The 22,670-nt window shown below is 40.4% G+C and overlaps 1 protein-coding gene across 3 annotated transcripts in view; it reads right to left on the bottom strand.

Annotated features, from left to right (window-relative positions):
• The window catches only part of slc25a21 (solute carrier family 25 member 21), a 94,348-nt gene that overhangs the window by 20,761 nt on the left and 50,917 nt on the right, over positions 1-22,670 (bottom strand). For all 3 annotated transcript variants that reach the window (XM_031727071.2, XM_031727070.2, XM_031727072.2), the window contains exons 2-4: positions 18,845-18,893; positions 7,269-7,352; positions 582-648 (exon numbers count right to left, since the gene is read on the bottom strand). In XM_031727071.2, the coding sequence (XP_031582931.1) occupies positions 582-648; positions 7,269-7,352; positions 18,845-18,893 (200 nt within the window). The remainder of the gene's footprint in view (positions 1-581; positions 649-7,268; positions 7,353-18,844; positions 18,894-22,670) is intronic.

Here is a 22,670-nt window from a genome sequence, read left to right as displayed (position 1 = left end):
GGATCTGTTTATTTGACCAAGGGCAAAATGCCAGCAAGACCGTTTTAATCGGAGCTTTAATTTGGTTTCTGGCTCCAGACATTTCTCACCACCTAGCTTTGTTCGCAATGTGAGTGATTACCCCATCTTCTCAGTGTGAGTGCTTACTTTTAAAGTTCACACATCCTTGTTTCCAGCATCTCATTACAGAGGTGCTCTATGCCAAGCATCAGGGCCCTCTGCACCCCCCCCCCCCCCCCCGCTCACCCCAATCCCTGTCACCCCATTACACGTTAGCTCCAAATGCTAAACCTCATTACAAATATCCAAAGATGGCTCTCAAGAGATGGCTTTCGTTTAAATGCTTGTAAGTCAATATTTGGAAGACCAACAGAACGAACAGGAGTGGCTGAGGAGGGAGACATGGCAGAGGGCGTCATGTGTTTAATCAACACATGTGTACCATGTTAGAACGATTGTGGTTTGAGTGTTTTCATATGGGAGTGAAGCAGTTTGCAAAGAAACCAGATCCTGAGCGTTGCATCATGTGCTAAGAAGCTTTGCGGCCGTCAGTGAACAAACAGCCATGTCCTTTGACTCACCTTGACTGCTCTCTTTGGTGTCTCTGCCAGAATAGGAGGCAGGATTCCCTTGTAGAATCCAAATACTCTGTAGAAAGAGGAAATAAAAAGTTTCTCTGGCGCTGAATTCGACTTAAGTTTTTGTAAAATGTTAGTTTACTTTTACATTTATTCAAGCGCACTCTTTGTATCAACACTACACGTACATCGGATCAACCAAACTGCTGCTGAAATATCCTCTAATACACTGATAACTTTACATCAACTTATTAGTCATCGTTGTAATGCAATACAGTTAAACACCACAGCAACTCTAACGTAGGATACAAAGCACAGATTGCATAGGATTTAGGAAGATGTTTTAGTTATGCATTTTGCCATTTTCCAAGACAAGTTTCAAATGGCTGCTCACTGATTTTCATATTGTATGGAAATGAATGGAAGCCAATGAACGTCAAAAGGCAGCGTGGTGCAGTGGACAGCACTGTCACCTCGCATCAAGAAGCTTTAACCCACTATTCAGGGCTATGCATGCTTGATAAAGACTTGGCTTTGCGTGATGTCGCAGTGACTTGCTTGTCAAGTTTGAGTTAAGGAATTCATACAATGTGCAGAATTCCTGTTTAAGGTTTATATAAAGGTTTAAAAATCACAAAGGGATTGGCATGGCATTTTCTCTTCCTCCTTATTCAGCACGGCACATTTTCAGATACACTTTCAAACCACAAACCCTGGTAAACATGTTCTACATGAATATACTGAGGAAATGATTTAAGGGTGTTTTTAAGTATTTGATATGCTGGATATTTCAAAAGCAGTAGCTGTATAATTTTAGTCAATTTGGTAGTTTGCCTGTGCTCAATCATACGTCCAGCCATGATTTAAAGCAGAGTCAGAGCCAGGAAAAATAATAAAATGATACAGTGAGTTATTCATATTGAGATGTGTGCCTACATGGAACACAGGCTATATTTTGGAAAAGTGAATTTTATGTAATGCCTTCACAAACTAAATGAACAGCTAGATTGTTAAATTAGTCATTAACACACTTATTGGGTGCTTTTTTTGAATTATGTACAAATCTCTTCTTAACCTTTCCATGTTGTGTTCGGATTCACTCAGATTCTTGGATATAAGCTGAGTTACCCTCTCATAGGTAAATGCCCCTTTGTAACCAGATGAGGTATTTTAACGGCTGATGGAAAAGTAACAAAAGAGCAGATACATAGATTCGCACGAATGTCTTACTGGTTTTTGATGTACACATGCAAGAGGACAGCAGTAGGCTTTGTTTTGCACGCCGCATGTTTCGTATACATTCAGAAGTGCACACACATGCATTTCCCACAGCCTTCAGTTTAGTCAAAACATGTTAGAACATTTAGGACATTTGTTTGAACTGGGCTAGTTTACACTAATGGGGCCAGACTGGCATATTTTAACTTTTTCTTACTATTTGTAATATGTTGTTTTTGTCAAACTTTACCACGTGTGCCACAGGCTCCAGGTCTAAAACGCAGCACATCTGAAGCATCGGATACTTTGAGTCATTAGCTTTTGTGTTGATAGCAAACTGTTCCTGGCAACAGCTACCTCTCCTCCACTATTATCATTCCTAAATGTTGTTTTAAGGGGACTGTCTTGAATTAAAACAGGTAAAACAGGTTTAAATCTTCAAAGAAGGGAAGCAGCAGAGGCCACTAGTCTTATACTGTCGGTATAAAAGACAGGACAGGTCAGGACATTTTTATACATAATAAATCAATCAATCTGAAGATGGGGTTATGTATGTGTAATTGCAATGAATATTTTAATAAATATTTTGTTTAATTGCCGTGCAGTATGTACAAAGCTCAGGGCAACGACGTATAAACACAAAACAAACGTGTTGCTATGGAAAAATTACATTCTTTTGTGGTCACCAGCTGTCACAAGCTTTTTAGATTTCCCACTTCCTTGTTTATTTACTATTGAGATATTTTCCATGATACAAATTCCATTCATGGAACATGCAAAATATGGTCTTCGATCACAACGTTTCAAAGCTTCCTCTGTTCAATTTTGTTGTTGCTACCTTACTTCTTGAAAAAACACTTTCAAATGACATCAGTGGTTATTGTGAAACTGCAAGATGGCCTTAATAAAAAGGTTAGATTCAGCTGTTTTCTTTTCTTTTCTTTCTTTTTTTTAAAAAAGAAAGAAATATTCCGTGGCTAGTTATCTGTGCCAGCTCTAACCTCGAAAAACGAAAACACACATCAGTGAATCAGAGATGCACATTATGACATGCCCTTCATTACAATGTGGAATGCAAGTCATTTTGAAGGAATAGTTACCAGAAACCTGCTGCTGTTCTGAAGATTTACTTCTAAACTCAAGGCTGATATTACAAAGCCTTTGCGATGCTAAAAAATAAGAATTTCTCTTTCTCTTTCTAGACCTGCAGATAGAGACTTAAGTAGAGGCTTCAAATGCATGTTGATGCACAGCTGAAAAAGGTTCAGAGAAAAGAAGACCATTTACTCGGTATTTTGATTTAATAATAAACACTTCTCAGTTGTTTTAGGAAATTATCTAGCCTTTTTTTTTCCATTTGTCATCTAAACAAACACACCACCCTGACAGCAATTAATGGGACTAAGGAGTCAAAACCTAATCTTTTAGGCCTTTCCAAGGAGTTTACTGACAAATAAAAAATAAAGACTACGAGTAGCATTATTACCAAAAATAATTTCTTTATCTAAAAATAATAGATGATAGATAATAATATTGTGTAAATGTACACATGATCATTAAATATTTGTTGTGGGGAAGGGAAAGCGAAACTATCAGAGAGGGCAAACTGATATTGAATACAGGTCAAAGAGGACAACCTGGCGTGACCGACTGTATCCTGTGAACAGCAGCACCAGCTCTGTTGTGGCAACATTGTCTAAAAGTCAACAGAGATGATCTTGGTTGATTGGGTACAAGCGTAAATATTTTTGCTGTTGGAACACATTTCCACTGAGTATAACCTGAGAACGACAGGCGATTACGCTTGCACAGAATCCACAGCGGCGAGGGCGCCTAGCAAAAACAGCAGCAAACCACAACTAATTATCAAAAGACTTCATCAGGTGATCCAGCCTATTTGATCAACACCTGAAGCTACACAAGCAGCGCTGGCTCTGGGTAATTGAGCCCGCACAATCATGCCAGAGCAAGGGATTATCGCTGAGCAAAATGCTGCCTGGAAGCCAAAAATGAATCTCTTATATGGTTTGTGTAAACAAGTTATTTCAGTCAGACGGAAGGCCTTTCCCTCTCCTCTCTTTGTCCATGCAAATGGTGGCCACAGATTTCCCGGGTGTGGTCAGGCTGGGGAGCCACCAGGTGATGAAGGAGGAGTGAAATTTGTTACAGAACAAATATGGCCTCTAGTGAGTGGCCATCATTTGAATCCTTATTTGATTGCCAATGTAAAGTACACACTAAGTCCCTTTTTGTCTTTCCTAAACAAATGGCCTCCTGACACAGAGCGAGGGATGAGGGATATGTGTATCCCAGCATTAGGTGGGTGTACTTGTATGCTTGTGTGTGTAATTTGGCTTTCATTTTCATAAACCTTTCCTTTTTTAACAGCCTTCATCCATCTGGAGAGAAGTGTGTCAGTGACACAACTACACAAAAGAGACCAACTAAATAAATCCACTAACAGCGATAACAGTGAAAGAAATAAAAACAGACAAAAACAGCGTAACAGTGAAAATGTGCAAACCTGGAAAGTTGCTGCAATTTACATTTTTGAACACACATTTTATTTTCACAGCTTGTCTTTGAGGAAACTGACAGAAAAATGTTGCACAGGGAATATTTTAGCATTTCCTAGTGCCTGTTAAAACTTGACATCGCTCCTAGCAGGAACTAAATAACAGAATTCGCAGTGGCCAGGAATAAAATCCACCAGATCTGCTTCCTTTTATGCAACTTAGATGCCACCTAAGCCACGAATAGCTATAACTAGAATAAAAAAAACCCTGTGTTACTGACGTAAGAGATTGTACGATAAACACTTTTACCTGCTGTAACAAAATGACGCTATAGCACATGTTGTGGTTGTCAGGGGTTTGAGATTTGGATTAATCTAGCACAGTCTGTAAGATAAGTAATCTTACCTAAACGTGCAGAGTGTCACGTGAAAAGTAAAGAATTCAACTCTTGGGCTCCTTGTTGAATTTCTAGAGTTTAACAGTATACTGTTCTTTCTTGCTTTGACTCTGAATCATTAGTTTTTATTCATCTCTGGCTCTCTTCCACATTGTGTCTTTTGTCCTGACTCCCTCCGCTCACCCCTTACTGGTCGCGGCAGATGGCTGCCCCACCCTAAGCCTGGTTCATGTTTCTTCCACTGAAAAGGGAGTTTTTCCTTCCCACTGTTGCCAAGTGTTTCCTCATAGCTGATTATATGATTATTGGGGTTTTCTCTCTGGTATTATAGGGTCTTTACCTTTCATCATAAAGCACCTTGAGGCAACTCTTGTTGTGATTTGGCACTATATAAATAGAATTGAAGATTAGATGTATGTGTATTTTCTTTTATAAATGCAATGCCAGTAGGTCAGTTTAGCATCAAAACTAAAAATAGAAGAAAGCTGGCCTTGACAATATCTCTTTACCTCCTTACTATATCTCCTTCAAAAGCTCACTAATAATCTTGGACTATCTTTCCTTTATAAGCTATAAAACTTAATTCCCCTTTAGTGATCCCAGTTATGCATGTTTCCAAAAATGCCAACTATTCCTTTAACTTGAAGGCTACTTCACCGTCGCATTTCATACATGGATCACCCTAATCGTATCTACTCTTCTTCACACTACCATGAATGTATACATATTTTTTGCATGGGTGGTCCCAGCTGGATTCAACCCCACATCCCTCAATCCTACAGTGTTAGTTCCAGGCATTAGTCACTCATCTTCAGTATTTCCACCGTTCTCATGTAATGCATGGACCCTTTTAATATTACCATGGCCGCGCTTTGGGTCCCGACCCAGTCTCTGGATACCACACTAGCAAAGAATGCTAGAGAATAGAGTCTTTTTGTTTGCCTCCAGACGGAAACACTTAACACATGCTCACGCTGCTGCACCCACATGCAAAAAAAGAAAGAAGTGCAGACTGTAAGGCAATACACAACCAAGTGTTAGTGAGTGTAGTTCACACGGTCACACACTTATGAGCCCAGCTACAGGATTTCATGCTATATTTCAGAGATGGCAAATGTAAAATTTTAACAGATATAACTCTTAATTCGTGTTAAGTATTCACGTGCATCTCCTTGTATATGAAATTAAATACTAAAGGTGCAGCTATTGTGTCCAGGCTTGTGTCTTTCTTCAGCTTAATCACTGAGCTCAACTTTAGAGCTCAGGTTTCCTCCCTCACTGGCTCAAAGAGGGAGAGAGAGAGAGAGAGCGAGAGAGGTCTGGTGTCGGCCCTGTTCTGCCATGAGCTGACGGGAGAAGTTTATTTTTAATAATAATTCTACAACAGTGGGGCCTAACACTATTTATATAAATTATAACTAAGTGGTTTGGCCTGTAGGTAATCCTCAATGTGCTACTGGGGAGTGATTACATACTCAGCAAAAATATACTGTTAATGATAATTGGTCGACAAGGAAGTGGATCTTCCGTCTTCAGTGATTCTGCGGCACGTCTCGACTTTGTTAGATGAGATCATACTCAAACAGCACTCAAAAGCTTATGTTGATGTTCTGAACGCCACGCTTTATGCCAACCATTTTATGTGCCAAAAGAATTCTCTGGAAATTCGTACAAGCTTAGTCCCACAGGACACACCCAAAAAGTAGGCAAAGAAGCGTTAAATGTCACACTGTCAGCATGCGTACGGGGTGAAGAGGGCAAGGCTACTGTAACAGGATAAGTGTGTCTGTTGAACTCCAGCCAACTGAGGATTTCTAACTGTCACTAGCCAGCCTCTTGCCTTGCGCTCACTCACACCTTGCAGCAGATCAACTTTATATCCGCAGTAAAGCTGTCGGCTCATCGTAAACAGAGCGAGTGGCAAACACTTTCTCCTACGCCTGCTCTATCTCACAGACCTGTGACAGGGCAGGCGGACGAGGAGGGAGCATGGCAGGATGGCTGTCTTTAGTTAGTCTACTCGTATCCTGTACGAGATACAGCGTATAATAAGGTATGTTCAGTGGTTTGCTGCACGATATTTTTGGAGGCTGACAGACACATCAGCCATTTTTAAGGAAACCAAACTGTAATGCTCACATCCTTATAGCCACCAAACCACATAACTTTTGGTTACATTTAAATAAAGCAGCATGTTTGGAAGAAATGTCACTCACAGCATAGCTGACTACATACCTTTCTCCCTGATATGTTTTTAGTGTGACAGCAACAGTAGCTTTTTGCTTATGCTGTTGTGTTTGCTTATGCACAACAGCATAAGCAAACACCAACTTTTTGGTGGCCAACTTAAAGTTTTGCCTTGATGTTACAGTACATTTTATTTCCAGGTTGTTGTAATAAAGATGCATTCATTGAGTTTGTGCTTGACTGTTGCCCCTCAAAGAACTATTAAAAAGAAACTAATTTAATAAGCATAGGCAAATAATGGCACCATCAACCCATCAGACTCATGAGTGGCTTCCCGTGTTTTATTTTGAATCACTACTGAGGATAACCTACCCTTCACTCTGGAAAATTGTCCGGAAGCAGTGACCCAGGCTCTTGTAGCTGGTGGGGTCAGTGGTTCCTCTTTGGATCTGAAACCTGCAACAAAAAATTTCTGATTAAAAAATACAGTTACTTTAAATATTATGATCCATCAACTTCTGTTAACTCTGCATAGGGACTGTTATCATAGGTAGATGTTGGTTTCCTTTAATTTCTATCCTCATTTCCTGTGTAGGCTATACTCCGACATGGCTTCAAAAGCACAAATTTGAGCTTGTTTTCCCTCTATTTTCTTCCCTCTCTTTTTTCCCTCCTCCGCTATGATGAGAGGCTCCTTCCACCAGGTCCCCTCAGTGCAGGAGAGAACTCAAACATTTATTTAACCCAACTGATCCAATTAGCCATGCAACACACCAGGACCAGGCCTTTTGCACAAAGCTTTTCAGGTACTAACATGCCAGCAAGCCTATAGTAACAGCTCTTGAGTTACGTGTAAATTTTTAATATGATGGAGCCAGTCGAGTGACTTTTTGTTGTACAGCAAACATGCAGGTACCTCTCTAATAAAGTCTGGAGAGCTGTGTGTAAATCTTGAAAGAATGAATAGAAATCATGCTTGTTAGGGGTAAAGAGCTTCAGGTACTCATTTAAGACTCCTCATTTAACACCACTGTATGCCTTGGAATTAGAGAAAACATGATGAAATAACTAAAGTGTTATATGTGAAATGAGATGAATAAAACTGTGTTTAACAAGATGACAAAATCTAACTTGAAGATCTTAAATAACATTAGCAATTCTGAGGAGCGAAGCAGAGACATGAGTAAAAAAGCAGGCAGTAATGGGACAAGAGAAAGATTCCCTCCTCATATGGCTTCAACTTCTAGGTCACAAGGTCAGCAGTAAGTCGTCCATGCGGGTGCCTGATGGGGCCATAAAGAGCCCCCAGGTTCCAGTGGAGGGGAAGTTTAGTGGGGTGAGCGGCCTTTCATATCACTAACAGATTAACATCTTAGAGGGGTGTCCCTCAAATCCTATTTGGTGGATTCCCAAATAGCTTGTAACTGGTTCCTGAAAACTAGTTAAAACAGGATAATAAATAGATGTCTGACACCATATTAAAGACAAGAAGAAAAGAGGGACTCAAGGTATGAGATGATGGTGAAACAGGGGGTACTGGGAGGAGGCAAAGACCAAGAAGATTTAAGACCACTGGGGCTTGTAAACAAATTCAAATCTGGCTTAATTAGAGTCATATGATGAAGGGGTCAAGGATGGAAGGCACTGTGTCCTCAGTCTCCCCCTGTCTCCTTTGCTCGCCCTACTTCGACCCGAACTGGCCCTAAGAGAGTGAGGTTGGCAATGCCGTGGTCCAGTTCCAGCCCCCTGACTCCACTCGTAACCCTGGGGTCACCTCATTTCCTCATGGCCCTCTTCTACCCTGCCATAAAAGCCAGGGACCAAGCAGAAAGGCCCAGGGAGTAGAAGATAATAGGGATGAATATAAGAACTTATGGCAGCAGGGGAACTGTCAGGCCCCTGGCTAGGAAACTGCTTATGTTGCTTTTCACAGCAACCAGTGGTGGAAAATAAGGCCCAAAGCTTTACTTGGTTGTGAGTGGATGTCCTGTTTGGGGGGATTTGTGCAGACAAAAAGCTCTAGTTTCTGTTAACACGGCCTCAGTGAATACAAAGATATACTGGTTGGCTGAAGAAGAGCAAACGATATCCTTTATATTGCTCTGGCAGATTTGCTTGGCCTTGGAGTCAGCCATGCAAGTCATAAACCCTACAGACGGAAGACCCAAGGAAAACCCTGGGGCTTCTTTAAAACACACTGCTTGGAGCATCTTCTTCAATCATCAGTGAAAGCTAATGGAGATACAGTATACAAAGAGGTGATGAAATCTGCAAGTTCATCAAGGCTCCCCCATTTGCTCTTCACCCACATCCTACTCTCTCTGTACTTGTGCTTTATAGGCCCAGAGCTACCCGGGAGAGGGTGAAGGCGAGGGCAGGTTGGTGATTCTGCAAACGAGACAAGCACTCTTGTTTAAATAATCCGAAAGACCTCGTCCACCTGACCTCCAATACCTATAAAAGCACAAATGTCAGGCATCCACAAAGATGTCAAAAAAGGTAAAGGAATGTGCAGTAGAAGGCTAGAGCCCCATTCTTTGTATTTTTATGGATAGCAGAGCAGTGTTTGAGGGCTTAGCAAGGCTATGCCCGCTCCCAGACCCTTGTGGTAATGGGCTTGAATGGGCCACCGACAAAATGGGCTGTCATCTCATAGATGGTGAGATGTGGAGGCGAACCTACCAACTGTGTTAGAAAAAAGCCTACAGGAAGGGGGTTGCTAGGTTGATCAAAATGCATAGGTTTGATTGGGTAAATTTAAAAGGCTTTCTTAAGAGATGTGGGTTTTCCCTTAAAAGAAATTAATCGCTGGATGAGTTTGATGACTTGCTATTTATTTAAAAACTCTTATTTATAGCTGTTCAGACAGACTGACATTTAATTAAAACACTAAGTAGAGAAGTAATGACCTAATCTACAACAGGCAGTTACCTATACCTATCTATTATACTGTAGTATTTCATATAGTGCAATTTTCCCCAAGTATGAATGTTTTATGATTTATGTGTTTTGCTGCGTATTTGGACTGGTTGCTACAGTGAGAGCCTTGATCTGCCCATGCCTTCCCTCTTGGAATGCCAAGTGCTTTGACAAAAAAAGGAGAGAAACAAAAAATATGATTGAAGAAAAAGAAGAAGTGAATCACAAGGGGGAAGAATGAAAGTTGAGCAATTTCTCATGTTAGATCTGAAGTACATAAGACAATCCAGAAGGAAACATAAAGGGGAAGTCTATTTTTTACAACCAGACAGTTAATTTTAATGAGCAGGATCATAAAGATGGTAAAAGTCCATTGCATTGGTACATGAGGTTACGACCACATTTCCGACATAAATGGTCCAACATGGCAAATTCCTCCAATTGTGACTTTAGCCATACAGTCTTGCATCAGGGTAAAAAGCCAAAATAAAAGGCTCCTGTCTTATTGTTTTGACAACTCATTGTTGCTGACAACGGAGATGACTTAGTCCCATAGAGTAAATAGTGTGTTTGATTTAAAAAGCACCATAAATCAAGGTGTATCACACTCAACATTGATTTCAACTCATCTATGCCCTGTCCATAAAGAAATGAGCAAAGAAAAAATTGATAGACTGAATCTATAATAAAACTGTTACAGGAAAAACTGAGAATAGGGGCAGGAGGGCAATAAAGACAAACCTTTGGAGAACAGAATAGGAAAATATAGTCAAGGGGAAGAAGATGTGAGATGGGAGCTCAAGGGAAGCGATAAACTTTTGGTGCTTGCAACACGGCAGGCTGCCAGAGCTTGATTTGGACCAGGCCAGGTTAGGTTTCACCAGCACCCACTGGATCTGGGAAAGCCCAAATTATACATGCAGTCTGGATATCAGAAAAAAAGTTAGTCTGGTTGTTAAAAGGGCTACAAAATCCTTCTGTCATTCTGGATTCTCTCTCACACTGATAAAACTGATTCCTCTGAATCCCAGTGGTGATGTTGGGACTGTTTCGCTAGTCCAGATGTCTGCTCATATGCTGTGACCCTTGTGACCTGAGATCAGGCAGTGTTACTGGAGAAGAGCAAGAAAAAAAGCTGCATAAAACACCATGAGGCAGGGCCAGTCTAAGACTGGGACCTCAAATGCTTTGAGCATTACAAACTTCTGCTTGACTGAGAGATAACTCTGTGTTAGAGTGGACTGTAGCAAATTTAGAACGCCACTACTGCAGAAGTTTATCAGATAGGTGGAAAAAATGAGCAGTCTTACCACCATTTCCAGAAAGCGATTGCATAACAGGAAGGATTTCTTGGGTGTTTAATCTAGGGTCTTTTAACCTCTGCCAACTGCTGTTAGCTGAAATTATGGCGCTATGGTGCAGTTTTAATTATGGCATCATATAAAAGTAAAAGTAAAACAGTAAAACCTCTTTTGCAGGTTCTTCAAGTACAAATTAAGAACAAAAAAAAAAAACTCAGCTTACTATAACTCCTCAATATATATATATATTTTTTTATCATGGCTAAAACTAGACCAACTCTCTTTTTCAACAATTAAGGAACTAGTCTTTCGAATGATTATCTCATCAGTCATAGAGTAGTCCAGGAGAGGACAGTAGAAGCCACTCTGTTGGGAACTTCTGCAGCATTGTTTAGACTCCCATGAGCTGCCCACATACACTCCCCTGACAGCAGGTAACTGCTGGCTGTAAAAAAGTGTGCTCCAGACAGAAGACAACTACCATGCATATTGCCAGGAAGAAACCCAAGAGTTATGCTGACATGTCTCAGCCTTGGCTCAGATCTCGACTGAATTTGCCAATAATCATTCTTAAACTACAGAGGCCTCTGTTGTTTCTAGGAATTCAGTCATCTTACATTGCTGTTATATTCTTAACTTTGTTTAAACATTTGGGACATGATGTTTTAGGGTGTAGATGCCAATTTGTCCCAGGGCTTGTAATATTGTTATTTAAAGACTTACCGATCAGAAAGTTGTTGAAAAAGAGTCACCCAGCCACGTGTGGATAAAGAAGCGATCCGAGTGAATGGCAACTACTACTGTTACCTTTCTGTGTTGTTTTTCTTTTATCACATATATCTCTTAAACTCTTTCTTAGACAAACTGCTACTCTGCCCTTACCTGGTATCACTGACTAAGAAGTAAGCATAACGCTTTGAGGCAAGTGCAGGCCACAGTAATTTTTACTGGACGCCATCCAGATCTTTTAGCTTAAATCCAGTTATTTTAAGAGCTTGAGTGACATGAAGAATTATGGATCTAGTCAGTGATGCAGACCTATGAAAGTTACAACCAAACCATGCCAAGGTTTTTAAATAGGCCTGGAATGCTTGAGCAGTGACTTCTTCTCACCCACAGGCCAGATCACTTTCAGAGCAATGTCAACTACATATTACACACCATTGTGTAGTCTGGTGCAGTGAACATGCTTGGCCCTATCTGCCTAAACACTGCATGAACAAATGGGAATAAAATTATACCTGCGCTTTAGGCACCAGTGCAAAATATCAATTTAATTGGATTTAAAAGATTTAATGACTGAAAGAAAAGAGGCAATCTAGAGAGAAAAGAAATTGCCAAACAACTATGAGTTGTTCCAAAGCAACAACAATTTCTGCTGAGCTTTGAAATGTTGTGTAAGAGCGACTCCAATGAGGGAATAACTTCTTGCAGGAGACTGGAACTTTAGTAATAAATAAAGGATGCACAGACATGTATGTCTGAGTTTTGAGATGGTGCGGCAGGGGGGCAGCCGTGTGGTTGCAGCACAGCCAGGGTGTAGTGAAATCAAAGCCCTCTATGTTTTTACTCTGTAATTAGTGCAGTGGAATGTGAACCTCTTCACTGATAATGAATACAGGTGCTCAACTACAAACACTGACAGGCCATATGCTCTTTACATGCACCTCTATAACACAAACTTCTATAATAATCCATATGATTGTTAGCTATAACTCAAACAGCTGTGTGTAACTCTAGTCACATCTGTCACAACTGTAAAAGTATGGGTGTGGTTTTTAAGGGCTTTTTTTATGGTTGAAAGTCAGGTTAAAATAAGTGGGTAGTTACATCCTTCAGACATGCATGCCTTTCTGTTAATCCAACCGAAATTTAACATGTCAGCGGTTTGTCGAAATTTCCATTTAATCCACAATAGCCGTCAACCTAAATGGATTGTTTCTGTAACACTTCCAAAAAAAAGCCTGAATGAATACAGTCATATTGATGTAGGTGATTTTACATATGGGGTGATAAGGACACCAAAAGAACTTGATGATCTAACTTTAGACTTCATTCAGAAGAGTATGGTTTGAAACCAAGAAGAAATGTAGCTTTCTGGACAACAACACAAACAAAAGTTCTTGGGTTGCAAACTGGTGCAACGCCAAGAGCGCAACTGTTGTGCCTTCAGCTGAATATGAGAAAACCAGGCAACCAAACAGGACGACAAACAGACTGTAAGGATCATACAATATAAGCTATTTTTCTGTGATGTTTTGGCATGTTTGAATAAACCCGTGAAAAACACTGATGTAAAAGTCACCAATGTCACGATGACACAAATCTGGCTTGACTAAGCAGTGACTTGCCTGAAAAGAGATGCAACATTTCAGTTCTTAGTTCTTTGATATTTTAAAAGTTTTTCATTAAAACTGTGCTTGACAGAAGGAAGGGTATATTCAGGGATATGTCACTGTTTTTCACTGAACTATTTTTGGACTTATTGATGGTGTCATCTTGGAAGAGCTGCCCACATATAACGCAAGAGCTGACAAACTTCTTTGAAGGTGAAGTTTGACTTAAAGGAAGGTTAGAGGAAGAATTATGAGCCTTTTATGGTATTGCTTTAACTCCTTTTAATTTTTTTAATGAATTTTATTTTCCACTGTGCATTACAATAAAGTCACAATGGAGCAACAGTTACAAAAAATCAAAAATAACACAAAACCACCATCAAAAAGTCAAACACCCATCATATAAAAAGACAGAAGGGTTTCATAATGTTTCAATAGCATTTTAAAAAAAAAGGTTTTTACTCAATTTTTGCAGCATCTGCAGAAAGTTTAGTATAGTACTGCACAGGTTTTGGAAAAACTGTGGTTATGATGAAGAAAGGTATAAGTTAGGCACATTAAAACACTTGGTAGGAGAAAGATTATGGTTACGGTTAACAAAACCACAAATGTTAATTGCAGGTCTGTGACAAAATGAACTGTCAGCATAAACGTGGGATGTATTGACCGATGCACCTCCTCAACCCACCGCACCCTTACTTTCTGCCTTTCTACATCGTTCGCATTTCAGTCAGGAACGCTTTAGCGAAAGAAAATTATTATTTCCATTTGCAGTAATTTATATTTGGTGGTTCGGTGCTGTTCTAGTAGTCTCTACCCACCCTTTAAAGTGCATCAATGGAAAAGCCTGAAGCAGGAAAACCAGCAGTACAGCTCTCTAGGTTACAGAAGAGAGGAGGCATTAATGCCAACCTATATATACAGATACACAGGATGAAAAGAAAGATTTGGGAAGAAGGTGGGCTGCAAAGCTGCTTGCAGAGAAAGCAGTGAAGACAGACTAAAGTACAGCATTGTCATTTTAGTGTACAGAATAGCATTATTTGAAGTTATACTATTCTACAATACCAGATGAACTATGATTGCTAGTTTGGCTTGACTTTGAGGATTGCCTCAACCTGTGCTATGCTCAATATGAGGAAAAATAGTCAACATAATCATATAAATAATTATTCATAGCATGTTATTAGGATGGCAGACTTGGTAAGTACGACGGTCTAATGAAGCATATTACAAACACTTCTGTTGAACTGCATTTTTCACCATTGAGAAATACAAGCGAGCGTGACTAGGTTATGACTATTCATACTGTAATCCTGCCAAATATGCAGTTCTGCTCTGCCCATGAAAAGAATTGCTCTCTGCCTTTTGAACTGGACTCACAACTAACTCACACTTGTGAATTGGAGCAATGCACTGACTGAGCTGAGTTTATCCTGCATGCGCCCGGCATGTGTCTAGCTTTACATTTTGAGCGAAGCCTTGCCCTGCGGACTGAGAGCACTGGGGGGGATTAGAAGCCAGCTTGACTACCGTTGACCTGCCTGCTCCTTTACAAGGAAAGATCAGCTATCAGACTGCTACTGCTTTGTGCCCTGCTGTTTGAGGGTTGTGTCAGGGATTCCTCCTTAAGTGCACAGGGGTTCACCAAACAGTTGGGGGCAAACAGACGTGGAGGGAGGAGGCCTGAAACCTCTCACTATCCTTAGTGCTGTCACATGTTGCCCAAAAAGCCTGGATGTCATCTGTCAAAGCCCTCATCAAAGAGCACTTTCAAGCTCACCAAGTTTCATGCGTGCTGTGACCAAATGAAGGTAGTGTTTCCATGGATACTGCCCCAATTGAGGGCTAGTACCAGGTTTTTCTAATCAGGCTTGAAACAAGCTACTGGCAGGCTTAGTGGTTTGCAGTGACAGCCATGTCATACAACACAATTTACAGAATTGCACAATTCAATACAAATCTTCTAAACATGTACAACAGGGATCTAAAACAAAACATTATATAATCGCTCAACTAACTACAAATTCAGAAGAAAAGATGCAAGTTTAAACAATAGATTCCACATGATATTGATGAAGTAGTTATGTAATAAGGTTTATATTAACAAACGTAGTGGTTAAATCAACAACAGGTTAACTGAGACGTTTGCTGAAAAACTGAAACCACAGAAGAATGCAAAAACACGAGAAAACGTTTGTATTTAAAAGGTTAAAAAGTTGAATGAAGCGCAGTTAGAGGACAAAGAAAGAGACTTAGAGGAACAAAAAAGGAATAAGTAAGGAGAGGATACAAAAAACTAGAATGGCAAAAAGGCAGAATTGGTGTAGAGGGCGACAAGATAGAAAGAAGGAGTGGCTCCGTCAGAGCGGTTGCTTAAAAAATATGGGGCCTTATTAAAACAAACACATCCGATCATGTATGCACTGCACTAGCAAAAATAGCTTCCCTGTGACACAAGCTGCTTAGGCAGACACAGACATGAGGAAGGTGTGGTTTCATTCTCTGGGAGGAAGCACAGCATAAGGGTTGATGGGAAGCTGTTTCAGATGTGTGTGTGAGTATGTTTGCGCATGCATGTTTATAAGGGTGGAGCTCCATGTAACAGGATCTCAACATGAAGGGAAATGCGGGCTCATTGAGACTCTCTAATGAGAGGGGGAACCTGATCAGATTCAGATGGGGTGCCCCGAGCGCACAGCCCCCCTGCAGAAAGTGCCGCCCGACACCCTTTGTTACCTCCAAGTGAGCTGAGACCAGCCCATGAACCATGTAACTAGGTGGTTTCCAGGTTAATGAAAAGCTGTAACTCCGGTCCCACTGTCTCTCTCGGCTAGAGTGACGACTGCTCTCCCCTTCCCACGTCGTATCACCCCCCCATCTTCACCTCCACATTCCTGCCCCTGTCCATGACGGGAGTATCAGGGTCAGGGGCAATTAACTTTGCTTTGTGTGAAGTATGCTTTATTTATATCTGAGGCTTTTTATTATCCAGAGGAGTACACAATATAAGAAAAGTCAAAACCTCTGAGTGGTATATATTAAATTTAATTATCTGAAATTGTATGACAGTTAACAGAAATGTACATTGTATTACCAAAATGGCAATTCACACTAAACCCACTTTGCAGTTAAGAATTCTTTATCAAGACAGAACTTCTACTGATTCATTTGCTGCACAAAAATATAAAATGCTGTCTTGTGCCCAAGAAACTGTATGTTTAACTCTCTTTTAACGATGAAAGTGGTTGTAAGTCAAACTGATGGCAGGTGGGCTCAGCAGGAGTCCCTCAGATGTAAGATAGATGTACTTGTTAGCAAAGGTGAGTAACAGGAGTAATGGCTTGACTGGTCAGTAAACACACCACAGAGAGTTAAAGTGCAGCAACAAAGGCAAAAATACACACTGTGAGTCATCTGACAAGACTTTTACTTTTGCCCATATTTAAAGCAATGTCGAGTGTGCTTTAATGAAATGCTGGCTATCATTACTCAAAAGTGCTTTAATAGATATGTAGAGCTATTACATTGTCTAGCTATTTCGTTATCTACCAAATCAGTCATCTTGGACGAGTAAAAGCTGCCAAATGGTCCGTGACATTACGTTTTGTTGATTCATAACAGCAGTATTTGGCTACTGGTGGAGAAGCAAACTGCTGATGTTAGTCCTAAATCTGCAGTTCGCTCCCCCCGTCCTTCTCCCCCTTAAGTGAAAGAGGAGAAAGGCAAATCCTCATTTGCAATACAGGTAAACATCAACTCCACGGCAGGTACGCATTAGGGCGGGTTTACTTTAAAAGAAAGAAAAAGGGAGAAAGAAAAAAGGAAGAAAAAAAAAAGCTCCTTTGATTCTGTGTTGGTGGAAAAAAGTAAATTTACACCAGTTGCTGTTCAATTTGGACCGGTGGACAATAAAGCAGGAGCCAGTGCCTAATAAGAGCCATGCCTGAGAGAGAGAGGGAGAGACACAGAGAGCGAGAGAAACCCAGTGGAGGTGTGTCTGCGTCTCGGCTCCAAGGTTCCTGCTAATAGATTTCAGCTCCCTCAGTTTCCCAATTAGCTGGTATGTAATGCTTGGTTTATGAATTCATGTGTAGATACTAAGTGTTAGAACATGTGTGAACATGTACAGTGTGAATGCATATTTACACATACATGGCATTGTATGTGTACGGTAATGATACAAGCCGTGTGTGTCGTTATCACACCAAATAAACAGCAACTACCTGTTGTTTATAAATTCATATACTGACTATAGTGGTGAATTAAATTAATTAAAAAATCCCCTATTTAAGACCAAAAGGAATCAGGTTACACTCACCAATTCCCAGCCATAATCTGCCTATCAACATCAACACATGGCGACACAAACAGAAAACAAACTGATAAACCTGTCCAGTTTTAGTGCAGCTTTTACCACTTTTTAAGGAAGAGCATTACAAAGCAAATAGTGAGTGCACTTTTAACCCTGACCCTGCGTGAGGATGGACAGGCAGAGCTCAAGACTTACCTGTAATAAACCCCAATAGCTTCCACACATGACCATAAATCACACGGTATGCCTTCAAAGTATCGAATATCGACTAATACAACACCGCTCACCCCTGGCTTTTATCCCCTGTGCTTCCTTTTCTGTGTTCTGGTGGTGGCACTGCCTTTAAAGTGCAACCATCTCACTTTTTTAAAAGGCACGCCGAGCAATTTATTTACCAAGAAACTGCAGCCGTAAATGACAGAAAAAGCAGCACAATTTACGGACAAGTAGTGAATGGGGGTAGGGGGGCCCAGAACGAAGCCAGAGGTCTTGGCTGGGCCTGTGAAAGCCTATAAAGCTTTAGTAGTAGCCCACGACCTGTTTATGGCTGGCTGAGACGCTGTGGTGTGAGGCTCCTGATCACTCTGCAGCTCGAGACTGCTGCTGCTCTTGCATAACACACAAACAGGAGATGGTAACGGAAACAAGGCATTAAAACACTGCGAACAGATTCAGTGACATGGGCTTTATTCTGCAAGTCCTTGTCTGTCTCAGAAAGAAAAGGTCTGGGCCTTTTTAAAAAAAAAATTAGGTAACGAGGTAAAAAAAAGAAGAGTGACTTGAAAACAGAAAACATCTAACCTTAACATTGTGTGAGGGATGAATGGGTAAATGATGCATTTCATTTTCCACAAAACGTCTGAGGCTCTTGGCATTTGTCTTGGCCTGCTTAAATGTGGATTGCAGAACTGGCTTGGCATGCTGAGCTGGGGGACCTGGTATGCTCGGAACTTCACAGCACAGATGCAAATGCCCACCAAGAGGATTCAAGGCAGATGTGGACTGAAATGGCGTCCTTGTAAGTAGCCATTTGGTAAAAGTATTGCAGGAATTTTTTATTTTGAAAATGTGGCTCACCTTGTCTTCACCACATCGAGGGGATGCATCAAGCAGATCTCTACCAGACCTAAAAACGTTAAAACAGAAAACAGTCAAGATTAGTCATTTTAAAAAGAATAGGTAATCAGTTCTCTATTTTCCTTGCTTTCTTTTCTGTTCACTGCACTGATGACTGCTTACAAATGGAGATAAATGAAAAGCATTTTTTATCAGTCACTGGATGATTTCCAATGGTTTCAAGATTGTATTTCTGCAAATGCGCTCCTTCTTCTGCGTTCCGCAGAGACTGTTTACCAGCATGAAACCAAAGCCTGCTCAAACATGACTGGTCAATACAACTGGACTACAAACAGAAACCAGACATTTCTGATGGTTAAGACAGCACTAAGTATGTTGAAGAAAGATTCATTGGCAGCATACGCTTGTCAGAAATGAGAGTAATTGAAAATTTTGAGTTTGAGTCTCTAAAGTTTCAAGTTGGCTTTCCAAATGCTCAGCAATTGCTACTTACTCTAAACTGAGCATATTTAGGTTTGGGACAGCTGGCCATACCACGCACACAATTTTTTTAGAGATTTTAGTAAAACATAACTAAATGTCAATAAAATAATAAATAATCTAAAACAGGGTTATCATTTTAAGTCTATTTTTTGTTAGTCTTCTTGTTCAGTTTTTGTAAATTACATCAGTGCTGTGATCCAGTCAAATCTTCCACATCGATCATGTGAAATCTCTGTGACCATCAGATAGCAACACAGTGTGTGTGACAGTCACCCTGTAAACAATCTGATAAGAAGCTTGTTTAACGTCTAACTGGGGAAAAAACAGTGAATGTTCATTCATGTGATATGTTTCGCTTTCATTTTAAACCCATTTAAATTGGAAAGTTCTGTAAAAATACATTTTTTCATGTTTCTACCAAATGGTTTTGAGGTGCAACCCATACAAGTCCTAGCAACTTTACATAAGAACCTCATCATCACTCTGATTATCACTCTGCCTTTTGGAAACAGCAGCTACTTCAGTAATTCTCAGTTTTTTATGCATTGGTTTGAATGAGAGATCCGGCAAGACTTCTTTTTCTTTCCAAAAACCCTCTGAGTGCTGAAGCCACCAACTATATCACCCATGCAAACCCAGTACATCAGCAATATGCCAGCAGAATCAATGCAGCCGGGTGATCATTGAAAGACTCTGAGGTTTCACACACACGCTAACTATGTGCATCTGTGTTGAAAAGCCACTGCTTTGGCACGGAGGCTCTCTGACTCAATCAGGATTTTTTTTTGAACTGGCGATTCTCACTGCATCCCTTTACTGGGGCTCTGAGGGCTTCCCTTGCAGATTCCACTGTGTGTGTACACAGCTGCTGTGCAATATGGGGTCTTTCTAATTTGCTCAATTAAACATATTGTCTATAAAAGCGTGTGTCTTCTGGGGTTTTTCCAGGGAAGTAATTATCAAGTGAAATACCACAGTAAAAATTACTTTGTCTACAGTTGCATCTTAATGTACGAATGGGAGAACTAAGAAGCACTGAACCAAGTTGCCAGTGGCAGAGAGTCAAACAAAATTCCATCTGTTACGGCTCAGTTGACCTGACTTTGGTTCTTAATGACAGTGCGCTGGAGAGGTAAATGCAAGCGTGCATTGGACAGATTGTTTTCTGTCCTTGCTATTAATAGGCCTGATGTGAAGACGAGGCGCGTCAAATCTTTCAACCGGTAATCAGATTACACGATGAAACCAAACCTCGATCAGCCTGTGCACTTTCTGGGAAGGGACTGAACATGCTCAAGGTGATCTAGAGGAGGAAGTGCAAATGAGAAAAAGAGACAACTTCTTCAAACAGTGGACACGTGTGAGGAAGGCAAACAAAGATAAAGACATACAACTCTCCACAACTCATTGTGAACCTCTGTGTGATCTAAGTTAAAAGTAAAGCAGGAGTCGCATGTAAAATAGGTCCAACACCACGCCATAGTCAGCAGTGCAGGATTGCTGCCGCATTAAGTGTAATGGAGGGAAAATGCAAAACGTATTTTCCCGAATTGATGTGGAAATGAAATATGAGTTAGCCATTACTACTTGTATCATAACAAAAGGTGCAACTACATTTTTTATGGCTAAATAAAAGTCTGTGTCTCTAGGTTGTAGAATGAGCAGATATTAAAACAAACCAGAAATTACATTGAAGAAAACAGAGCAGAAAATCTATTAGTAATCTATTATTCAATTTTTTTAAAACCATGAAATACATTTTGCATCTGCGCACATCTAAATAGAGAAAAAGACGAAGATGCTTCTTTTGGCCGCTGACTTATTCACAAGAGGTCGACACAGCAGGCGGCTCGGCACATTTCATTTTGAGGCCGATTTTTTCACCAGATGCCGTTCCTGATGCAACCCCGTAGGAGATGTGTGTCTCCTCCAAAGGGAATGTGTAAACCATTACACTATGGTGTGACTATCTGAATACTTTACTAAAATGATTACTCTAGTTTTTCGGGCCTTGCAATCAACCTCAGATTACAGGAAATCTATCATCCAGTTTCCCATACATGGATTAAATTTAGCCCTAGACTAACAGAAAAATGTAATCCTTTCTGAAAAACAACTTTTGATTTAGGACTAGGCTTAATCTATGTATGGGAAACTGGGCCTAAAGGATACAAGTTTCCAAATACTTAATTATAACCAAACCACTATAAGTAGAATAATCTTCACCAACTGACAGGTCTGCCACAGTATGCAATTTAGGTACAGCAATCAATGAGGTGTGTTTCACTTCTCAGGGTATCATTATGTAAGTGCATTATGGACCAGAGTGTGTCAGTTAGCAATGCATGCTGCTTTGTTCCTCCAAGATGGCAGTTGCAAAAGGATTAAGTGATGACAAGCACTAATGCAAAACTCAGCTGTGTTTGTCTGAGTATTTGTCTAACACCCTTGCAAACAGGACATCTGAAGAAGAGTCGATGGCAGATGAACTGACAGGCTGTGTGGACTTGAAGAAAAAAATAAAGTCTGTGGCCATAATCCCAAACTGACCTCTACATGACATCTCACTCACACACAGCAGTTTATTTATAAGACGCTCCATAGTGATTTCCAGTAGTACTGAAAAATCGATTCATTTGTATTAGAAATCAATTTTATATTAGCATATATAATCACACTGAAGTTTTCTATTTGTTAAAAAACCTGTAAACAGCAGCTACTTGTATGCAACCAATTTTTGATTATTTTGATAACTCCAAGTCAAACATATTTGCATCTGGGGAGAACTGAGATGGAACAAAACAGAACAATGATGTGGCGTGTCCTGCCACTCAAAGTACAAAGAATACACTGCGAGAAAGGGCACAGCAATTACATAAGTGATGACAGGTTCACAAAAGATGCAAGTTGTTGCTGCAATAAATTCTGATTTATAGAGGCTATTCTCAGAGAAGCAATTAATTCCAAACAATTATACTAGACAGCTCATTTTTTTTCTGCTAATGTCCAATGGAAACACTTCATCAAACTGTCTCTGTGTAAAAAACCAAGTATGTAATTTCCTCGACATTCTCACACCACTGTGCCCCAGTGTATCCTGCCTTTCTGTTCCAACTGCCAGTGCAAAATGCTTTTTAATCATACAGTGCGGCCATAGTAAACCCACACACTCTTGAGAGCACTTCACACTCAACAGTCTCTGATGCAGTCACCGAGCATGCTGAGGACGCACTAAAGGGATGATACTACTGAACTTTTCTTATATTTAGCCAGAGTTTGGCTGCAACTCCTTCTGCAGTTGCTTCCCTCCTCCAGCTGCAAGGAGGGGCTTAATATTACAGTG

Source organism: Oreochromis aureus, linkage group 19, assembly GCF_013358895.1.
Source record: "Oreochromis aureus strain Israel breed Guangdong linkage group 19, ZZ_aureus, whole genome shotgun sequence".
NCBI classification, from domain to species: Eukaryota; Metazoa; Chordata; class Actinopteri; order Cichliformes; family Cichlidae; genus Oreochromis; species Oreochromis aureus.
The sequence above is the reverse complement of the archived record's forward strand: the minus strand, read 5'-3'. Positions and strand labels throughout refer to the sequence as shown.